Raw genomic sequence first — 17,200 nt, 5'->3', positions numbered from 1 at the left:
ATGCATTTACGCCATCTCTTTCAACATTTTTTCCCGCCTGATATGAGTCCCTCTTGACCTCAGTTCTGAATGAAACCCTCAATTTCCTGCTTGCTGTAAGGAAGGAGAATTTCTGAGGTTCTAGAATGTAAGAGTATTGTCTTTTACCTTTATGTGTCTGTTGGCAACATTGGAGAAGTGGCTAGTAAAATTAAGCACCAACTACCCAAATTTCTTCATGATTTTAATAAAATTAAAGAGAGATTAAGAGATGAGATTTCTGGGGTAAACAGTTGTTGGGTTAAACAGTTGTTCTTGTTAACAACATATACACAATTGAAAAATATAACAAAGTTGTGATGAGTCTTTTCAGATTATAAGTTTCAACACACATTAAAAACTGTGTTACATGGACCATTAGTACAAGAAATACTTCTTTCATTGCCATTATACACTCCAACATATGCATAAACCTGTCATCTCTCTTGTACTTTCAGATTTTCTTAAAACTGTACCATTTTTCGGATGAACCAAATGTGTACATTTATTCATATCAAATGAATTTTTCACAATTTGGACACATGTGCAAACAGGGAACCGACAGTGATATTTCAGAGGGGGGGAAAAAAAGGTCAATGTATTTCTTCCTCTTCTCCTTCTGGTGTTAGTTACTTTCACAAGCAGTCCATACCATACCACTATCTTACACCAACAACTATTACCCACTCACTTAAAAATGCAGGAAAAGTCTGCATAATTCAAGAAACACAAGCTTCAACATAATCATATTGGAGTTGAAGCTTTAACATACTATGTGAAAGATAACATAGCACACACTACCATTTATTTTTTACCGAATCAAAATAACATTCCATTCTCTGCTATGGTTTTTAAATCATCTTAAAAATGACACATTATTAAACCTGCCACTAGCACAAAAGTTTCAGCTATTACAACTAGAAGTCAGACAGCAATCATTTCAAAAACGAAAACTTAATGCTATCATTGACAATTGCATAAAAAAAGAGGGTAGTGGACATATTAGGATATTTTCCATTACTGAACTGTGTAAGGTGCCCATAGGAAAGCAAAGTAGTAGTTTTCTCTGATATTTTTCTTGTTCAGCAAAGTTTTATTTGTTGCTATGAACAAAATGAATTCCCAGAATGAAATAAATTCATATTATATAAGAAATTTGCACACATTTTCAAAATTTGCAAGTGCATTCTTCAATACAAATAACTGTATTTTCGATATTTGTATTTTTTCCATCGCTAAAATATCATAGGCTACATATGCTTATATGCAGGGGATCCACAGACTTTTAACCATCTTTAAACGCCTGGACAAGGCTTTGACAAAATTTTCTTTAATTGTAACTTTTTTAAATTTCAAATGAAATTGAAAATTACATAAAATATCATTTTTCTCCCATACTGAGCCGACCTACATTTTCAAGTTTGTCTAAATTCCAGTCGTCATGTCAGTTTGCCACAAGTGAAACCAATAACAGTTCACTAACATTGATGATTTGATTGGAAATACTTTTACCACAGTTTCAACGATACTATGGGAAGAACTATATCCTGTGAGAACACTATGAGCAGAACAAATTCTGTGGATGGCACATAGTATATAAGAAAAAACTACATTAAAAATTAATATCCAAAATGTAAAAGCAACTTTATCCCAAACACTGAATGAACACACTTTCCTTTTTATAAAATATTGGATGTTAAACATGCAAAAGACTGGTTGGAAGAGGAATTTGCATACAACTCTCTCTCTCCCTCCCCCCCCCCCACACACACACTCTCTCTCTCTAAACAAAAAGTGTGTTTTGGTCATTACAGTCAGTTAATGTATGAGCAACCAGTAATATATGCAGTTACAGAGAAATGTAACAGTAATTTTAATAGAATGAAATAGTAGTGCAGATGACTCATTTCTTTATTTCCTTAAGTTTTTATAAGTTAGAATATTCATAATTTGTTGGCTGCTCAGATTTCTGCACTGGGATTTTTAATATTGCTAATCACTCACAAATTCACATCTTTTACGGTGTTCTTATTTTTATATTGCATTCATTAAACTCAAACACAGGAAAGGTTGGAAATGTCATAACAGGGATTCATATTGCAAAACCGTCACAAAGGATTTGACAAAATGGTATTTTTTTAATACAAAATACACACTATATTTGATGCAACATATCTCAACACAAAGTGGAAACATGCTATGTCACATGTAACATCAGGAAATTATAATATACATTATTCACATAGTTTTCAATTTTCAGTTAAATCAGTAGCACTTAAAAGACTTATTCTCAAAAACTGAGAAGAAATTATTTGCTTCAACTCAAATATCAAATCTTGTACACAAATTACTGCTACAGTACCAGTATTCTCTGTGTTACAACTTAATTAATTAGGCTTTTCTTGCTCACATTCTGGCTTTATGGTACTAAGATCCATTATACAGCACTTGTTTTATAACCAAGAACTTTCAAGGCACTTTCCTCAGGACATGAGTTGCTCTACATAACTGGACAGTTCTGTGTCAGTCATAACTAATAATCTCTGTACAAAATACCCAAATTCCTTTTTTTATACTCTGAGCTTGATCATTTCACACCATACTGTTCATTGCTTTCCAAACAACAACAAATCACAACAATATACAATAAAGTTCTTTTTTAAAAAAAAAAAAAAAAAAAATGATGACATACTGGCAACTGGAAGTATGTTACATTTGTAATATTTGTATAAAAATTTATTATGTCAACAACTGCACAGTCACAAACAAAATATTCAAATTACCTGTATGGCAAACAGTTACCATCTTCAGATGTGCTTAATCAACTAAAAGGCTTCATACAGACAAACACTTCCTTCATAAAATTATTTAACATTTCAATGACTGCACGTCATATTGTCACATGGTAAAAGAGTGAATTTTTTATAATGTGGTGAAATGATGTACATTCATTGAATCGTTAAGTAACTTCATGACGTTCAAAGTGCCTAACTACATTTGTTTGGCTGTACGAAGCTTTTCAGAGGATTAAGGACATCTGAAGATGACAAATATTTGCTGAAACCACTAATGTGAATATTTTTTGTAGATTGAAGTGACTCTTGATGTAATAAATTTTCATACACAATGAATTGCTACATAACTTCTGTTTCATACTGGGCAGTACAATGATGCCTTTTTTTAGTTTCAGGTTAGTTGAAAATAACCATGGCATCATGAACAAAAAAATTATAATTTGTAACAATTTACACACAACATGAGTTTTTAAAATAGTTCACACACACAACAAAATATATATTTATAAAGCAACAAAAATAAATTCTGAAGTATGCATCTACACGAGCATTTTAAGTTTAACATCCTTTACACTACAAAACACAGGAACCAGAAATTGAAAGCATGCAGAAGAACTGGTTGTATTAATTACTATGAGAGTTTTCTATGCATGGTACCATTTCATACTATAAAAACTGTCACTGATAAAACCAACATTTCAGTCGCAGTTACAGTGGTCTTCTCAGGTAGAACCAAAACACAACTGGCTCTGGTCACAGGATCCTACACAACTATAATGGGTGCATCATTTTTTTTAGGACATTGAGCTGCAAGGTAATCTTGGTGAGCCCATCTGTGTAAGAACTCTGTCTAACCACTGAAGTGGACCATTCAGATGAAGTTCTATCCAACAAGGAGTAGATGTGACAGTCTGACGGCGATACTCAGCTCCCCAACCTTTGACAAAACTCATTCGAATTGTGCACATACGAGTTAGCTGATACACAGCCTCAAACCCTTGGCTCACCGACTGGGACAGCAGCACTGCAAACTCCTGATTGTTGAAGATTTTTAAGTTACAGCCAGGTGGTATCTTGCAGACTGTAGCAGGATGCCACCCATACCGCTGATTGCAGTTAGGTGATTGTACAAAAATGGATGAATCACTTAGACACTCAGCAAACACTTCACCACCAATGTAGTACAAACGAACACCCTTCCCTATATGACGTCTCGTTTGTTCCACAACTGCATTACGATTAACATTTGACAACAGTCCAAGACAGAATCGTTCTGAATTGCTTGGGTCTGTGAAACCATCTACTGTTATAGAAGGCTGTGAAGCATGAAAAGTTTCACCAACACGAGTATTGAGTTCATAGTAACTAATAGAGCACCAAAAGGCTGGTTCACAGTACATCACTGGTTGGGCATCAACAGGAGGTAAGGGTTCAAGCTGGGACATATTCATAGTTTCACTTCTGTCAATGCTGTCTCCATCTTCTGACATATACTGAAGTGGAGGACTCTCTGTTGCAGACATTGTAGGTGTGGTTGCCATGCCTGGAGATGGTGTGAATGACATCTTGACTTGTTTCACTTTTTGTTCATATATTTAAGTTACATCAAGAACAAAGCAATACACACAGCCTGAGTCCAAAGAAACTTAAAGGAAGTGATTCGTATCTTTCAAACTTCCAGTCAGTAGTTTCATAACCTTGTGACAAGGATACTGTTTTTATGTATTAGCACTGCACAATCTTTTAAAATGTTTGTTACAGAAACACATAAGCACCTCAGTGATGTGTTTTTTGCAACTTTCTGGCTGAGCCTCAGTCTTCATGTTTGCAATTTGACTTTTTTTTGCCCACTGGCACTGTCCTTCCAATCCTGTTGCATTTAGGATGGTCCAGTCTGGAAAAAGGGAGCACATACATCACCACCATAGTCATACTAACCTATAGTTAAACCCAGTTTTGATTTTATTCGTACAGCAAACTACTGTAGATTAGTAAAGATCTTAAAAGGCTTAGAGCCTAGCATTCATTCTATTCCAAATAAGCATATAAAACAATACAGTAGATTTCAAACAACAAACTGTGTGTCATAGAGCTTGCATTTAAAAACCAAGTTGCCCTTACCAAAGTGCAATCAAGTAAATATAAGAGCTCATCTGAGTCTAGGAAATGAAATGCTAACCAACAGAAATGTTCCAAAACCGCAATAGATGGCTATTATTGATTTTTAACTAAATATTTTTATGAGAGAGAAAAAAAAAACATAATCTCAACTCTAAATTATAGTTAATATACGCTTTCATAAGCAAGAGACATCTAAATTTCATTGAATTTTCTTCTCTACTTTTACATTACCACAAATATATTTGTAATTCATATTATATTTGGAATGGACAGCAGGAGATGGACATAACATATTCACAGTACCCAACATAGCAATGATCAGGTTGTAAGTGATTGGCATTTCCTCAAACCAAATCAGAACAGATGTAAAGCTTTCTTTATAATGGCTAAAAATGTTTGGTTTTGTGTTATTTTTAATACTGGGGTTAGCACAAAAAAAAAAAAAAAAAAATCAAAACCATCAGGTGATGAAAGATAAGAAAGCTTAGAGCAAGTAACGTGACAAGATGTGGCACTATGTATTCAGTCAAAAAGGCAGTAAGTTCTGTCTAGGATTACATTCTACAAGACACTTATCACTATCAAAGCTCTACCACAGAATTATATTTAAGAGTACAGCACTTGTATTACAGATACTCAGCAACAGAAATATCAGAAACTAGGGTGTTTGGATGATACCTTATGACAGAAGTACTTGCTAGTAGAAACACATCACCTGCCCAATTATAACAGTGTTTCCCCCTTGATCACTCTATTTATGGCTGGATCAACCAAAAGTTGTGATTCCACCTGTCTGCTTTGACCTGTGATGTAACTACATTGTGTTGTGTGACTTCATGGCAGTGCAGTGTTTTGGATTGAGTGGTGTTTGTATATGGCATGTTGAGTATTTGATGGCACACTCTTATGTTGGATGTTTATTATTCGAAGTAGTTTGTTATGTATACAAATGAGTCATTTGACATTGTGACTTGAGTGCAGCAGGTTGTTATTGGAAGAGTGTGCCGATTTGTTAGTGAGTTACTTTGTTTCTGCAGAGCGTAGTTGATGGATTCATGTTTGTGTTTGGAATGACTAGTGCCTTGTGTTTCTTATGTTCTGAGATTTCATATTATTTTCCTTTTTATTTTTGGGCATGTACACGAGACACAAATTTATGGGTAGGTCACTGCTTGTTGCAATAGGTGAAGAAATGTTGTCTGCAATTGAATTCCTGCAGTTATTTGAACTGACTGTGGACAACTTCGTTTTGTTTCATTTTCTAGAGTGCAGTTGGCCAGCCTAAATTTATCTCAGGGTAGGTTTGGTTGGTAAGTATTTTTCATCTTATTTTATTTTATATATATATTTATTTATTATTGTAATACATATGATCAGTTTGTTGCTGTTTATAGTTGTTTAAGTATATTGAAGCCAATTATGATGGAAGCACTCATGAATTTTGGGGTGGTTCTTGACAGTTCATTAATTTAGTTGAAAAATGGTTGGCAGGTATCATTAATGCTGGTTCATCATCATTAGTTAGGTTACATTTTTGACATTACTTATGCTTTCATTTGTTGTATTGCAGACTTACTTTTAGATACATAGAGTACGTTAAGAGTTTGGATAAGGGATTTCACCATTTGATGTGTTGATTTTTGGTACTGCAGGCTTGGTTTTGGCTGGTATATATAGGTCAACTGAAGTTTATGGTATCAGGTTTTGATTGTTGGTTAGTTGATTTGGGGGAAGGGACCAAACAGCGAGGTCATCCGTCCCATCGGGTTTGGGAAGGATGGGAAAGGAAGTTGGCCGTGCACTTTCAAAGGAAGCATCCCTGCATTTGCCTGTAGTGATTTAGGGAAATCACAGAAAACCTAAATCAGGATGGGCGGATGCGGGATTGACTCATCATCCTCTTGAATGCAAGTCCACAGTGCTTACCACTGTGCCACCTCGCACAACAGTATCAGGTTTTGGAATTGTGTGTGGGTTCATGGTATTGAATTTCCAGCACCAGGTTTCCAATTTGTGTGTGGTTTATTGATATCATGGTCTTCATTTGAGCTGTATAAGTCAAGTGAAGTCCATGCTACCAAGGATTTTTGTTTTTGCATCTTCTGGTTATTGAATATTGAGAAATTTGTGTGCTTGGGTTTTGGATTAATATTTATTTTGGAATGGTGGCGTCATTTTTACTGTCATATATTTAGTTTGTTCCTACTCAAAATGCATATTTCTTGTTACTTTCATTCTACTGCTGGAGTTAAATTTTTCGCGGTTTTTTGTGTATGTTGATGGGTTTAATGAGTGACACCATGGTCGTCTTATTGTTTATGCTTGGAATTGGGGCTGAGCAGCTGTAAGCTCCTTACAAACACTGAAATAGGGGTGTCCACTATGTTGATGATGTCATGGGTCAAAGCAAATGGATTAAATTACAACTTTAGGTCTAATCATTCTGTTCTTTTGCAATTTTAAAGTGCTTCTTTATCTTTCACTTCGGTCTGCACTTGACAACTTTTTTTCCATTTTAATCCCTTGTTTTTGCTGCTGATTACCTATAACTAGTTACAAGTACAATTTTAGGTGATTACGCCAGTCTTGTATTTGTCTCCCTTCCCACAATCTGCCCCTCACACAGTAATTTTCAACCTTACATTGTGTTCTTAGATCAGACTGTAAAGGTTTCCACTTCTTTTGTTGCCTGTAAGCCTACCTCCAAACCCTCCTATTTTGGCAACTTAACATGAAAAATCTGTCTCTTCTACACCACACACATGGTAATAAAACTAAATACAAGAAGTATAGCATCATCATCATCATCATCAGTTTTCTGCTATATTAGCAGGTCCTTTGCCTCTCCATTTTCTGCTATCCATTGCTTCCTTGTTAAGGCTGCTGTATGTTGTGCGATCCATCGAGTCATCCAGTGTCTAAAATCTCTTCCTTCCTCACTTCCTCTTCTCTTCTACATAGCCTTCTAAAACTGTTTTTATCAGACCGCCATTCTTTCTTAATATATGCTCAATCCAATTTCTTTTTCTTCTTTTTATTACATCTAGTAACTGTCTTCTCTCTCCCGCTCTTCTCAGTACCTCTTCATCTTTTACTCTGTCCATCCTCTGCCATGTCCACATCTCAAAAGCCTCCAGCCTTTCTCTGTCTTTCTTCTTCAATGTCCATGTTTCAGCGCCATACAGAAGAACACTCTATACAAAACTTTTTATGAGTCTTTTCCTCAGTTCTCTCTCCAGACTGCTGCAGAAAATTTTCCTTTTCTTATAAAATGCCTCTTTTGAGATTGCTATCTTCGTTTTAATGTGTATGCTGCACTTCCAGTCGGTGTCTACCCTGCTTCCAAGATACTTAAAATTTTGCACCTGTGCCATAAAACTAAAGTAGTGAAACATGTTCTTTCATATTTAACACTATACACTTTCACAAGACTTTTTGCTTTTACAATAAGTAAAGGAAACAATAATACCACATTACAAGCAAAATGTGTCCTTAGAAACAATAAGATAAACACTTGAAAATGTTCACAGTAACGAATGAAGAGATGAACTGCTGAAAGTTAACAATTTAATGGTAAAAAAAGAGTCTTTGCAGTAGTTAATAAAAAAGAAATTGTTTCATAGTGACACCTGCATTCCATAAATTTCCACAAAAGTTGTGGATGAAATCACGAGTTTCAGGCAAACATACTGGAAACTCTGACCAATGAACGCTGATAATGAAGCCTGAACAGCAGACAATAATGTACCAAGGTTAATTTTTTGGCCCAGTATAACACAAGGTGGAGAATTTCTATCCAAGTGGAGATGAACATCCATCCTCCCAAAGAAAAAAAAAGGGGAAAAAAAACGATGTCATGACATGAATGGTTGGATGGTTGACTGGGGGCAGTGAAGGGACCAAACAGAGGGGTCATCAGTCCCACGTACCAAGATGGCAGAAATTAAGGGTGGAACAACACTAAAAGCACAGTCCAGTCAACAAGAAAGGAAAATGGTCAGAGGGGCAGAAGGAACCTCAGAGCAACAGGAAGGGTAAAGAATGTGGGGGAAGAGGGGAGGGGAGAGGTAGGGAGCAGTGGACAACCCAGAGGCACTACATGCAATGGGGTGCCAATACTGTTGCTGATCCATCCCCATCCCCACACAATACCATAATCTTACACAATGGGTACAACACCAGGGGAAGAAAACACCAGAAAATGGGGAACAAAATGTCACAAAAGAAGAGACAAAATGTAGGGAAAAGGGAGGCGTGTGTGAGGAGGGGGAAATCTGTCTGGAATGGAGGCAAGGCCAAAAGCCTTCCGCATCTATGCCGCTAACTAAGGGACTCCAATACCATGAAGAAATTCAGGTACTTAAATCTGGGAGGATAAACCACTTTCATGAAGAGCATAGACATAACCAAGCAAGTGACCTCTGTCTCTTCACCATCAAAAAAAACACAGAACAACTCTGTGTAACATAGAAAACTAAGTGTACAGTGTTTTGGAACAGGCAAACATTCCAATGGAAGTTAATGACCCTAGGTGTACCAGGGGTCATAAATGTGTGATATGCTGCAATAATTGCAACAGGAAGTTTGAATTAAAGATCTAGTTTGCTTACCAAATGCATTCTTCAGAATGACAGCAGTGTTGCGTCAGTCATTACATCACAATAATGATATACGATCATGACTTGCAACCTTAGTCAGCTGTTGATCACAAATCTGGCCAGTATTGCAAACATAGTGATAGATTTTCAAATTTGTGCTTTGTTTCTCTCTGCAACTTGTTTATTTCAGACAGCATAGTGACTGCAACTATTATCAAAAGTAGGTCCTATATAAGAAATATTGTTTAAATTGAACACCATACTGCTCATTATTGGATAATGCAAGAATGTAGTGTACCCAGAATTGCACCTCTGTTACAGCCAACACTGCACAAACAGGTAAAAGTAAATTGTGTTCAACCAACAATCACCAATACTCTGATCCTACCACAGTCTACAAATATCACAAAATCAATAGGCTAAAGCCTGCACCTTGCACTATCAATGGTACAAAGTATACAGACAATCGCTCACACAAACTGGCTAGATACCATGTTTCTAACACAATGAGTTAGCTCACAGCTGCTGGACTTGAATCCAAATCAATAGTGTGTACTTTATCTGAAGCAAACTGCATGTAAATCTATCTGGTAAGACAATGACCTCATATTCGGAAGGACGGAGTTAGTGCTATCCAAGCCTCTTAATTTGTGTTTTCTGTGGTTTTCCTAAACCAATTCATGCAAATGCCAAAATGGTTCCTCCATCAAGGCCACGGTAGACTACCTTTCATATCCTTATAAAGCATGTGTATGTATTCTGTGTATATATTTTGAGCAACAGATTTTCATTGCATTACTGTGACAATTCGTATGTCATTGTGAGATGATCCCTGGATGAGTAAAAATAAACACACAAATCAGCAGCTTGGTCCTCTCATCCCAACCCACACTGTAAGCATTTTGCACGGAGTACTAGAATTACTTACAATGTACTAAAGTGACAATACTGTTGTTTTACCAAAGAAGAATGCATAAACATGCAACACACATAGCAGCATGTTCATGGACCAAGAGTCACAAGTAGATATCTGTAGTGTGGGCAGCGCAAAACTATGTTTTTATTATAAAATATCTAATGCAAATCGGATATGATCAAGAGAACATTATACAGTAGAGACCAACCACATGAGGGAGTGCAGTTGTTAAGAAACTGACCTAATATAAAGAGGGTATAGCTTGCTCCTGATATAGGTTTTCTTGTACTACTTATTTTTGTTGTATTTTGATGACAAATGTTTTCTTAGGAATGCACACAGACTAACATCTTTTACCACATCCTAATTTACTGAACTAATGACAGACCATGACACAGTTATGGTAAGAAACCCTTCAAGTCGCAAGGCCATTAACTTAATTCTAATCACTTTGAAAAAGTAGAGACATCAGTACAGGGAAATATGTCAGTTTTATCTACATAGATAACTGTGACTGAATACTGTTAGCTATTTTTAATTTCTTTCCAATAGGCCTATATTGATAATGCAACAACAGATGACATGATGATACATTTGCAGGCTCTTCCGCTTGTGCCACAATGCAAGAGGATCTAGTGGTTCTCAAAACTTCCTACATAAACAAACAGGGGACTGCTATCTATCCGATTAAGAGATTGTTTATTTTATATTTTATTCCTTACTACCACTGACACACTGTCGTAGAACATTTCATTATATTACTTTACATGAATAATATTTACTGCAGTATTAGAATGGAAGCAACTGTGATCAAAAGCACCTAAACAAGTGTAGCTCAGTCAGGTAACAACCTACAGTCCTTACAATAAAAATAATTTACTGAGAATTTCTTTCACTTCACCATTACTCTTGTTTAAATGCATGTAGGTACTCATAAAGAGAACAGAATGTTAGGAGGAAAGGGTTCACTTGGCTTGAAAACACGTGGTTTATCATCTACTGCTTTCTGTTTTTGTGGAAGCTTGTTTAATAATTGTCTAGCATCGTATTACAGATCACCCTGAACTTGAAAACAAAATGCCTGCCACATTCTCACAATTCAGAAAATATGCAATACCGCAGAATAAAAGTTGATATTATCCTGTAGAAACAGTCTTTTGTCGTATGATAAACATACTGTTTCATTTTTAACTTTTTATGCTGTAAGTTAACCACTCAACACAAAGTATATCCATATATGAACATAATGGAGCTGAATAGCAGGCCAACATTCCATGTGGACATTCTGCAAGGAACTGATCATAGGTCATTTCAAAAACTGTTCTTACAATTCTGAGAAGCTATCTGCTGGATGCTCCTGCTCTCTCATCCCATACTACAGACATTTTACACAGAGTGCTAGAATTATTCACAATAGGACATGCACACTGAATTGTGAAAGACTGCTGTTCTACCAAAGGAGAACTCATAAACAAAATGGGAGGAATTTGGGGGGGGGGGGGGGAGGTCCAATAATAATGATCTTTCACCATACATCATCATGTCCACTCTCATCAAATATGAATGTAATTAGACATAGCAACATTTTCGGCAAGATACTAAAAGACCTAATCTTAGTATATTATAACTGTGTAATTGTAACATGTTTTCACAGTAATAAGATCACTCACATGAATCATGTCAGTTCCAGTTGAAACATTTGAAAAATTCTTGCTATTAAGAGAAGGGGGGAGAGAGAAGGAACAAGCTACTGTCAACCTCTGAACTGTCGTAAAGAATATCAATTGTTCTTTTATTATTTTTAATGATAAAGTTTCCCTACTTGTACACATATCTAATTTTATTGAAATGTGGTGAATATTTCATTCTGTAGACAAGTCTCAGGACAATTTCTTCTTGAACTGATATCAAAAATTCTGTAGTCATTTTACAGTAAAAAAATTGTTTCTTAGATCAGCAAGTAGAGATGAAGCCTACCTAACTAAATATGGAGTATTAATAAAACATGACCATTAACTGAAGTACATGCTACTACATGTTCCCAATGCTTTGTTATGCATAATATTTAAAGCTTAGACAAGATAGCAAAAGCAAAATTAACAACAGCTATATCTTCTGCCAGTTCAAGATTTAATAGGAGTGGTTTGTGAAGACCATGGGGCAGACAAAGGCGAAATCCTACTTGTTGAATTAAATGAAACAACTATATTCCATTCTCGCATCAGTCTATAAAATCACACACGCCATACGTATGTTCAACTGTTGGCCTGATAGGCCTGTTTTGTATCTTCATGACAAGTATACAGATTTCAGATGAATATATAATTTCACATGATTTTTGGCAATGTGGCAACAAACTTTCATCTACGAATAATTTTCAGCACATAAGTGAACATACATGAAAATATTTATCGACATGTGCCAAAACAACAGTTAGTTACTTTTCCCTTCGTACCCGCTCATAGACAACTATGAGCGGGTACGAAGGGAAAACACTGACAGGACGGTGATACACACAATGGCACTAGAGAATTTGGTATTAAATAATAATAAATGAAATCTATTGCGAAAAGTGTAAGTTACGTTCATTCCTCACGAACTAGCTTTCATATTCGTGGTGCCACAAAACGGGTATATACGCAATAACATTCAATAAATATCGGATGTTTCGTATCTTTTATTTCCCATTCACAACTCGATGGACAACTTTTCGCAGACTTTACTTGCTGTATGCCAGAATATGCTCATTCTCATAAGCACAGTAAAATCATTCTTATTTACGTTACATACTCCACTAAAATTGTCAATTTATAAAATCGCTCACCTCACTGAGAATCCGCCTAATAAGAGGTGAAATCACTTAGAAACACAGCTCCTTCGGTTGTTTTCCTCACTTATTTTTCATGCACGTTTATAAACAAAGCGTTTGAGGTTATGAACAGCGCAAAAACAAAGATTTTCCCTAGCACAGCAGACAACAGGTCCGTAATCGCGTGTAAACAGGAATTAAAGCGGCAACTATATTTTGTTAATATTGTGTTTTAAACTGAGCTTCACTGACGACGAAAACTAAAATTAAGCAGTAATTAATCAGTACAGACTATGACAAAACCAATGCTTTGAACTGCCATACGATTACTATTTAATTATCGGCAACGTCAGAGAAGAAGCTCCTGTCAGATAGTTCGTAAACAAGATAATGAAATCTCTTTCACTTCATTACCTTTATGTTCTGCGAGAAAGCGAAATCAAATTCTTATATCTTGATTTAGGAAAACAAGATAACTTATGTTACTAAGATGTTATGTAGCAGCTATAGTTACGCATTCGGCTGTATCTCCTACGGTCCAAAAAACCAAGAAGACAAATACGTTTAAATCGAACTCAAAACGGTGCTGCTTTGTGTGTTACTAGTAGCCAAGTTGTACATCAAATAAGAAATTGCCAAAACCTCACTTTCAGAGATTCGTTAACGCTGAGTAAAACATTTATACAGAAAGGCTAGAGACCGCTAAGAACTGGAAAAATATTTGCTTGAAGAGATGTAAGAAACGGTTGTCACGACGTACCGGTACCATTAGTAACGACGAGTAAAACCAATACATGTACATTCACAGTCTGCAAACCGCTCTGAAATGCATGGCAGATGGTATTTCCCACTGTACAAGGATTTCTCTCGTTCCATGATGTCAAACTCCCTTCAGCCGTCAAATTTCCAACCGTATTTTATTTGGCAACCAGTTTCAGCGTTTTACTGCGTCATCTTTAGGCCCCTGACCGACGTGTAGGAAGAATCTAACTCTATCTGACGGCTGAAAGGTGTTTAATTTGACATTCTCTATCGAACAGCCGAGTCCCGCAACCACCTCTAAAAAGACGGGCACATAGAGACTTTTCTGGTTACGTTCACAAATGGAGCTCTGGAAGACCGACTGTTTAAATGACTCTGTGCGTATTGAAATTTATCTAAGCTTGTCCTCACAATCCCTTTGGGAGAAACACGTAGGGGGTTTTAGTATTTTCCAAGAGCCGATTCTTTCTAGGGATAATTTATGTCTACCAGTTTAGTTGTTTCAGAATCTCTGTGACATTCCTACTAGTTGAACATATCTGTCACTACACTGATGGTTGTCCTTATTCGCAACTGCGAATTCATTTGATGTAAATCTGTGACTGTTTGTGCTGCCCTTCTCTATATACGTTCAACATCCCCTGTTGGTACTATTTGGTGCAGGACCAACTCACTTTAACAATATTGTAAGATGGGCCACACAAATGCTTTGTCAGCAGTCTGCTTTGTAGACTGATTGCACTTCCCAAGTACCGTATTCTACCAATGAACCGAAGTCTGATACTTGCCTTATCCACGACTGTGCCCATGTGATCGTTCCATTGTCCCTAAAATGTCACAGACAGGAATTTATAGGAGCTGACCTATTCCATCTGAGACTCATTGATGTTATTGTTATAAGATACTATTTTTTTCGTTTTATGAGGTGCACAGTTTGACATTTCTAAAAAATGAAAGCAAGTTGGAATTCTTTGCACCGCTTTGAAACCTCATCAAGAGCTGACTGAATGTTTGCACGGCCTCTTTCAGACTGTATTTCATTATAGATAACTGCACCATCTGCGAGAAGTCTATCAATATTGTCCACAAGTTCATTAATATGCAATATGAACAGCAAAAGACGCAACACACTTTCCTGGAACATAACCAAAGTTACTTCCACGTCTGCTGATGATTCTTCATCCAAATAACGTAATGTGTCCTCCGTAACATAAAATCCTCAGTCCAGTTACAAATTTCGCTTGAAACCCCATACAATCGCACTTTTGATAAGAAGCGTAGGTGTGATGATGTTTGTTTGGCTTGTGGGGCACTCAACTGTGTCATCAGCACCTGTACAAAGTCCCAATTTTTACACAGTACAATTTTCTTCGCAGTCCAATATAGCCACTGTCATGAATGATGATGATGATGAAATGATGAGGACAACAGAAACACCCAGTCCCCGAGCAGAGAAAATCCCCAACCCGGCTGGGAATCGAACCTGGGACTCCGTGATCCAGTGGCAGCAACACTAGCCACTTTTTTTTTTCATAGGTGCTAAACACAACATACAGAAACTAAAGGTGCCATTCAACACATCCAAACGTAAAAACGGCTCCTAACGCCGTCTATAAAGTTTACTAGAAAAAGAAAGAAGAGAAAACGGGACCCTGCATCGGCCCTATTGGAGTGTATCCAGGTCGGCTTCTCGCTAACTTAAAAATTATGTATAGTCTCCTGAATACATCAGGCTTGAACGTTAGTTCCTCAACGTTGAGCTATCTCCTCTTTTCACTTCTCATGCCCGGAACACCCCAAGTAGCCAGAGTCACTGAATAACGAACCCAAGTAAATGGAAAAACATGTTCTAGCATTTTCCTCGTTAGAAGCCAACAGTCAATTGCGGTGCAACAAACCAAATGGTGCTCGTCAGAGTCGACAACCGCGCAGTGGGGGCATATCGGCGAGTCGACCAGATGAATAGAGAGCAGTCGTTGACGGTTCGGGAATTTGCCGTTCACCACTATATACCACAATGCGCTTACCTTCGTAGGGAGAGAGGGAAGATGGCCCGCTGTCCATATTCTCTGCCACTGTATCGCCGGGTACTTCTGTTCGGCCACATTGCGAGATTGTTGCTGAAGGAAGCTTCGATATATGTCTTTCGTTGTGGGCAGCCTGGTCTCCGGCAAACTGTCCTGAACGTAACTGCAATCGACGAAGAAGTCCAGAAGGCGTGCGAGCAGTGCCGTGATGAGGCCTACATTGACTGGTGGACAGTGTGAATGGGGAGCCACTTCGTTGATCACAGCGCCCATTAAGGTGACGTGCTCAGTTCTCCAATAGCGTTGCATCGTACTAAAAAATAGCGCATCCATCGTGTTCTTCACGTGTACGAGTCCGATGCCTCCTCCTCTCAGTGGCAGCATCAAGTTATCGTAGCGGATTTTGAAGACGAGGTCAGCACTTACGAAATGTCCGAAGGCCGACTGTAGTCTTGACGCGATCGTGGTAGGCAACGGCAGCGTGTGTGCCAAATGACTTATTTTCGGTGCCAAATAGACGTTGACATAATGTGCGCTCTGGAACATATCTATGGCGCGCAGTGCATGTTGTAGTATTAATTGGCGAGTCTGTCGCAGTAGCCATCGATAATTATCCGCCGCTGTACGTCGTATGTTTCCATGGAATACCACTCCTAAACACTTGAGTATGGGAACCTTGGTGATAGGCACTGCTGTCCCTGGAGACAGCCCTCGGCTCACTTCCACACATCGGGTCTTTTCGTAGGTTGATGATACTACACACCACATCTCCATACTTCTGGAGCCATTCCAGCGCCGCCTGGATTTCGTCTCCTGACTTGACCAAAAGAACGACGTCGTCGGCGTGTGCACCGCATTGGAAAGAGGCGGTCCGTAGTTGGACGCCTTCACGTCGTCGTCTGAGGCCGTGTAGTGCAGGTTCAAGAGCGACTGCAAATAAGATGGCCGAAAGGGGGCAATCTTGCCGCACTGAGCGCTGGATCGTGAAAGATTCGTAGCTAACACTGTTCACCAAGACTCTCGAGTTTGCGCCACCTATCAACCTCATGATCGAGTCCACAAACTGCAGGGGATTCCCATCCGTCCCATGATCCCTTGGAGGAATACATGGTTCACTCGGTCGAAAGCGTGATCGAAATCCACTGCCAAGAGGG

The 17,200-nt window shown here is 37.8% G+C and overlaps 2 protein-coding genes across 2 annotated transcripts in view; both read right to left on the bottom strand.

The window, feature by feature from the left end:
• Positions 1–13,616, bottom strand: part of LOC124776603 (cell division cycle protein 123 homolog) — a 114,111-nt gene extending 100,495 nt beyond the window's left edge. Inside the window, exon 1 of the mRNA XM_047251673.1 lies at positions 13,273–13,616. The gene's annotated coding sequence lies outside the window, so the exon portion shown is untranslated. The remainder of the gene's footprint in view (positions 1–13,272) is intronic.
• Positions 1,987–13,798, bottom strand: LOC124776606 (mothers against decapentaplegic homolog 3-like). Its single transcript, XM_047251674.1, has 2 exons — positions 13,672–13,798; positions 1,987–4,707 (listed from the first exon to the last, which is right to left on the bottom strand). Exon 2 carries the CDS (start codon positions 4,376–4,378, stop codon positions 3,608–3,610), a length of 771 nt encoding a protein of 256 aa, XP_047107630.1. The 5' UTR covers positions 4,379–4,707; positions 13,672–13,798; the 3' UTR covers positions 1,987–3,607.
• Positions 13,799–17,200: the final 3,402 nt, after the last annotated feature.

The sequence above is a fragment of the Schistocerca piceifrons genome, chromosome 2 (assembly GCF_021461385.2).
Source record: "Schistocerca piceifrons isolate TAMUIC-IGC-003096 chromosome 2, iqSchPice1.1, whole genome shotgun sequence".
Taxonomy (NCBI): domain Eukaryota; kingdom Metazoa; phylum Arthropoda; class Insecta; order Orthoptera; family Acrididae; genus Schistocerca; species Schistocerca piceifrons.
Note: the sequence above shows the minus strand (reverse complement) of the source record. Positions and strands in the feature narration are given on the sequence as shown.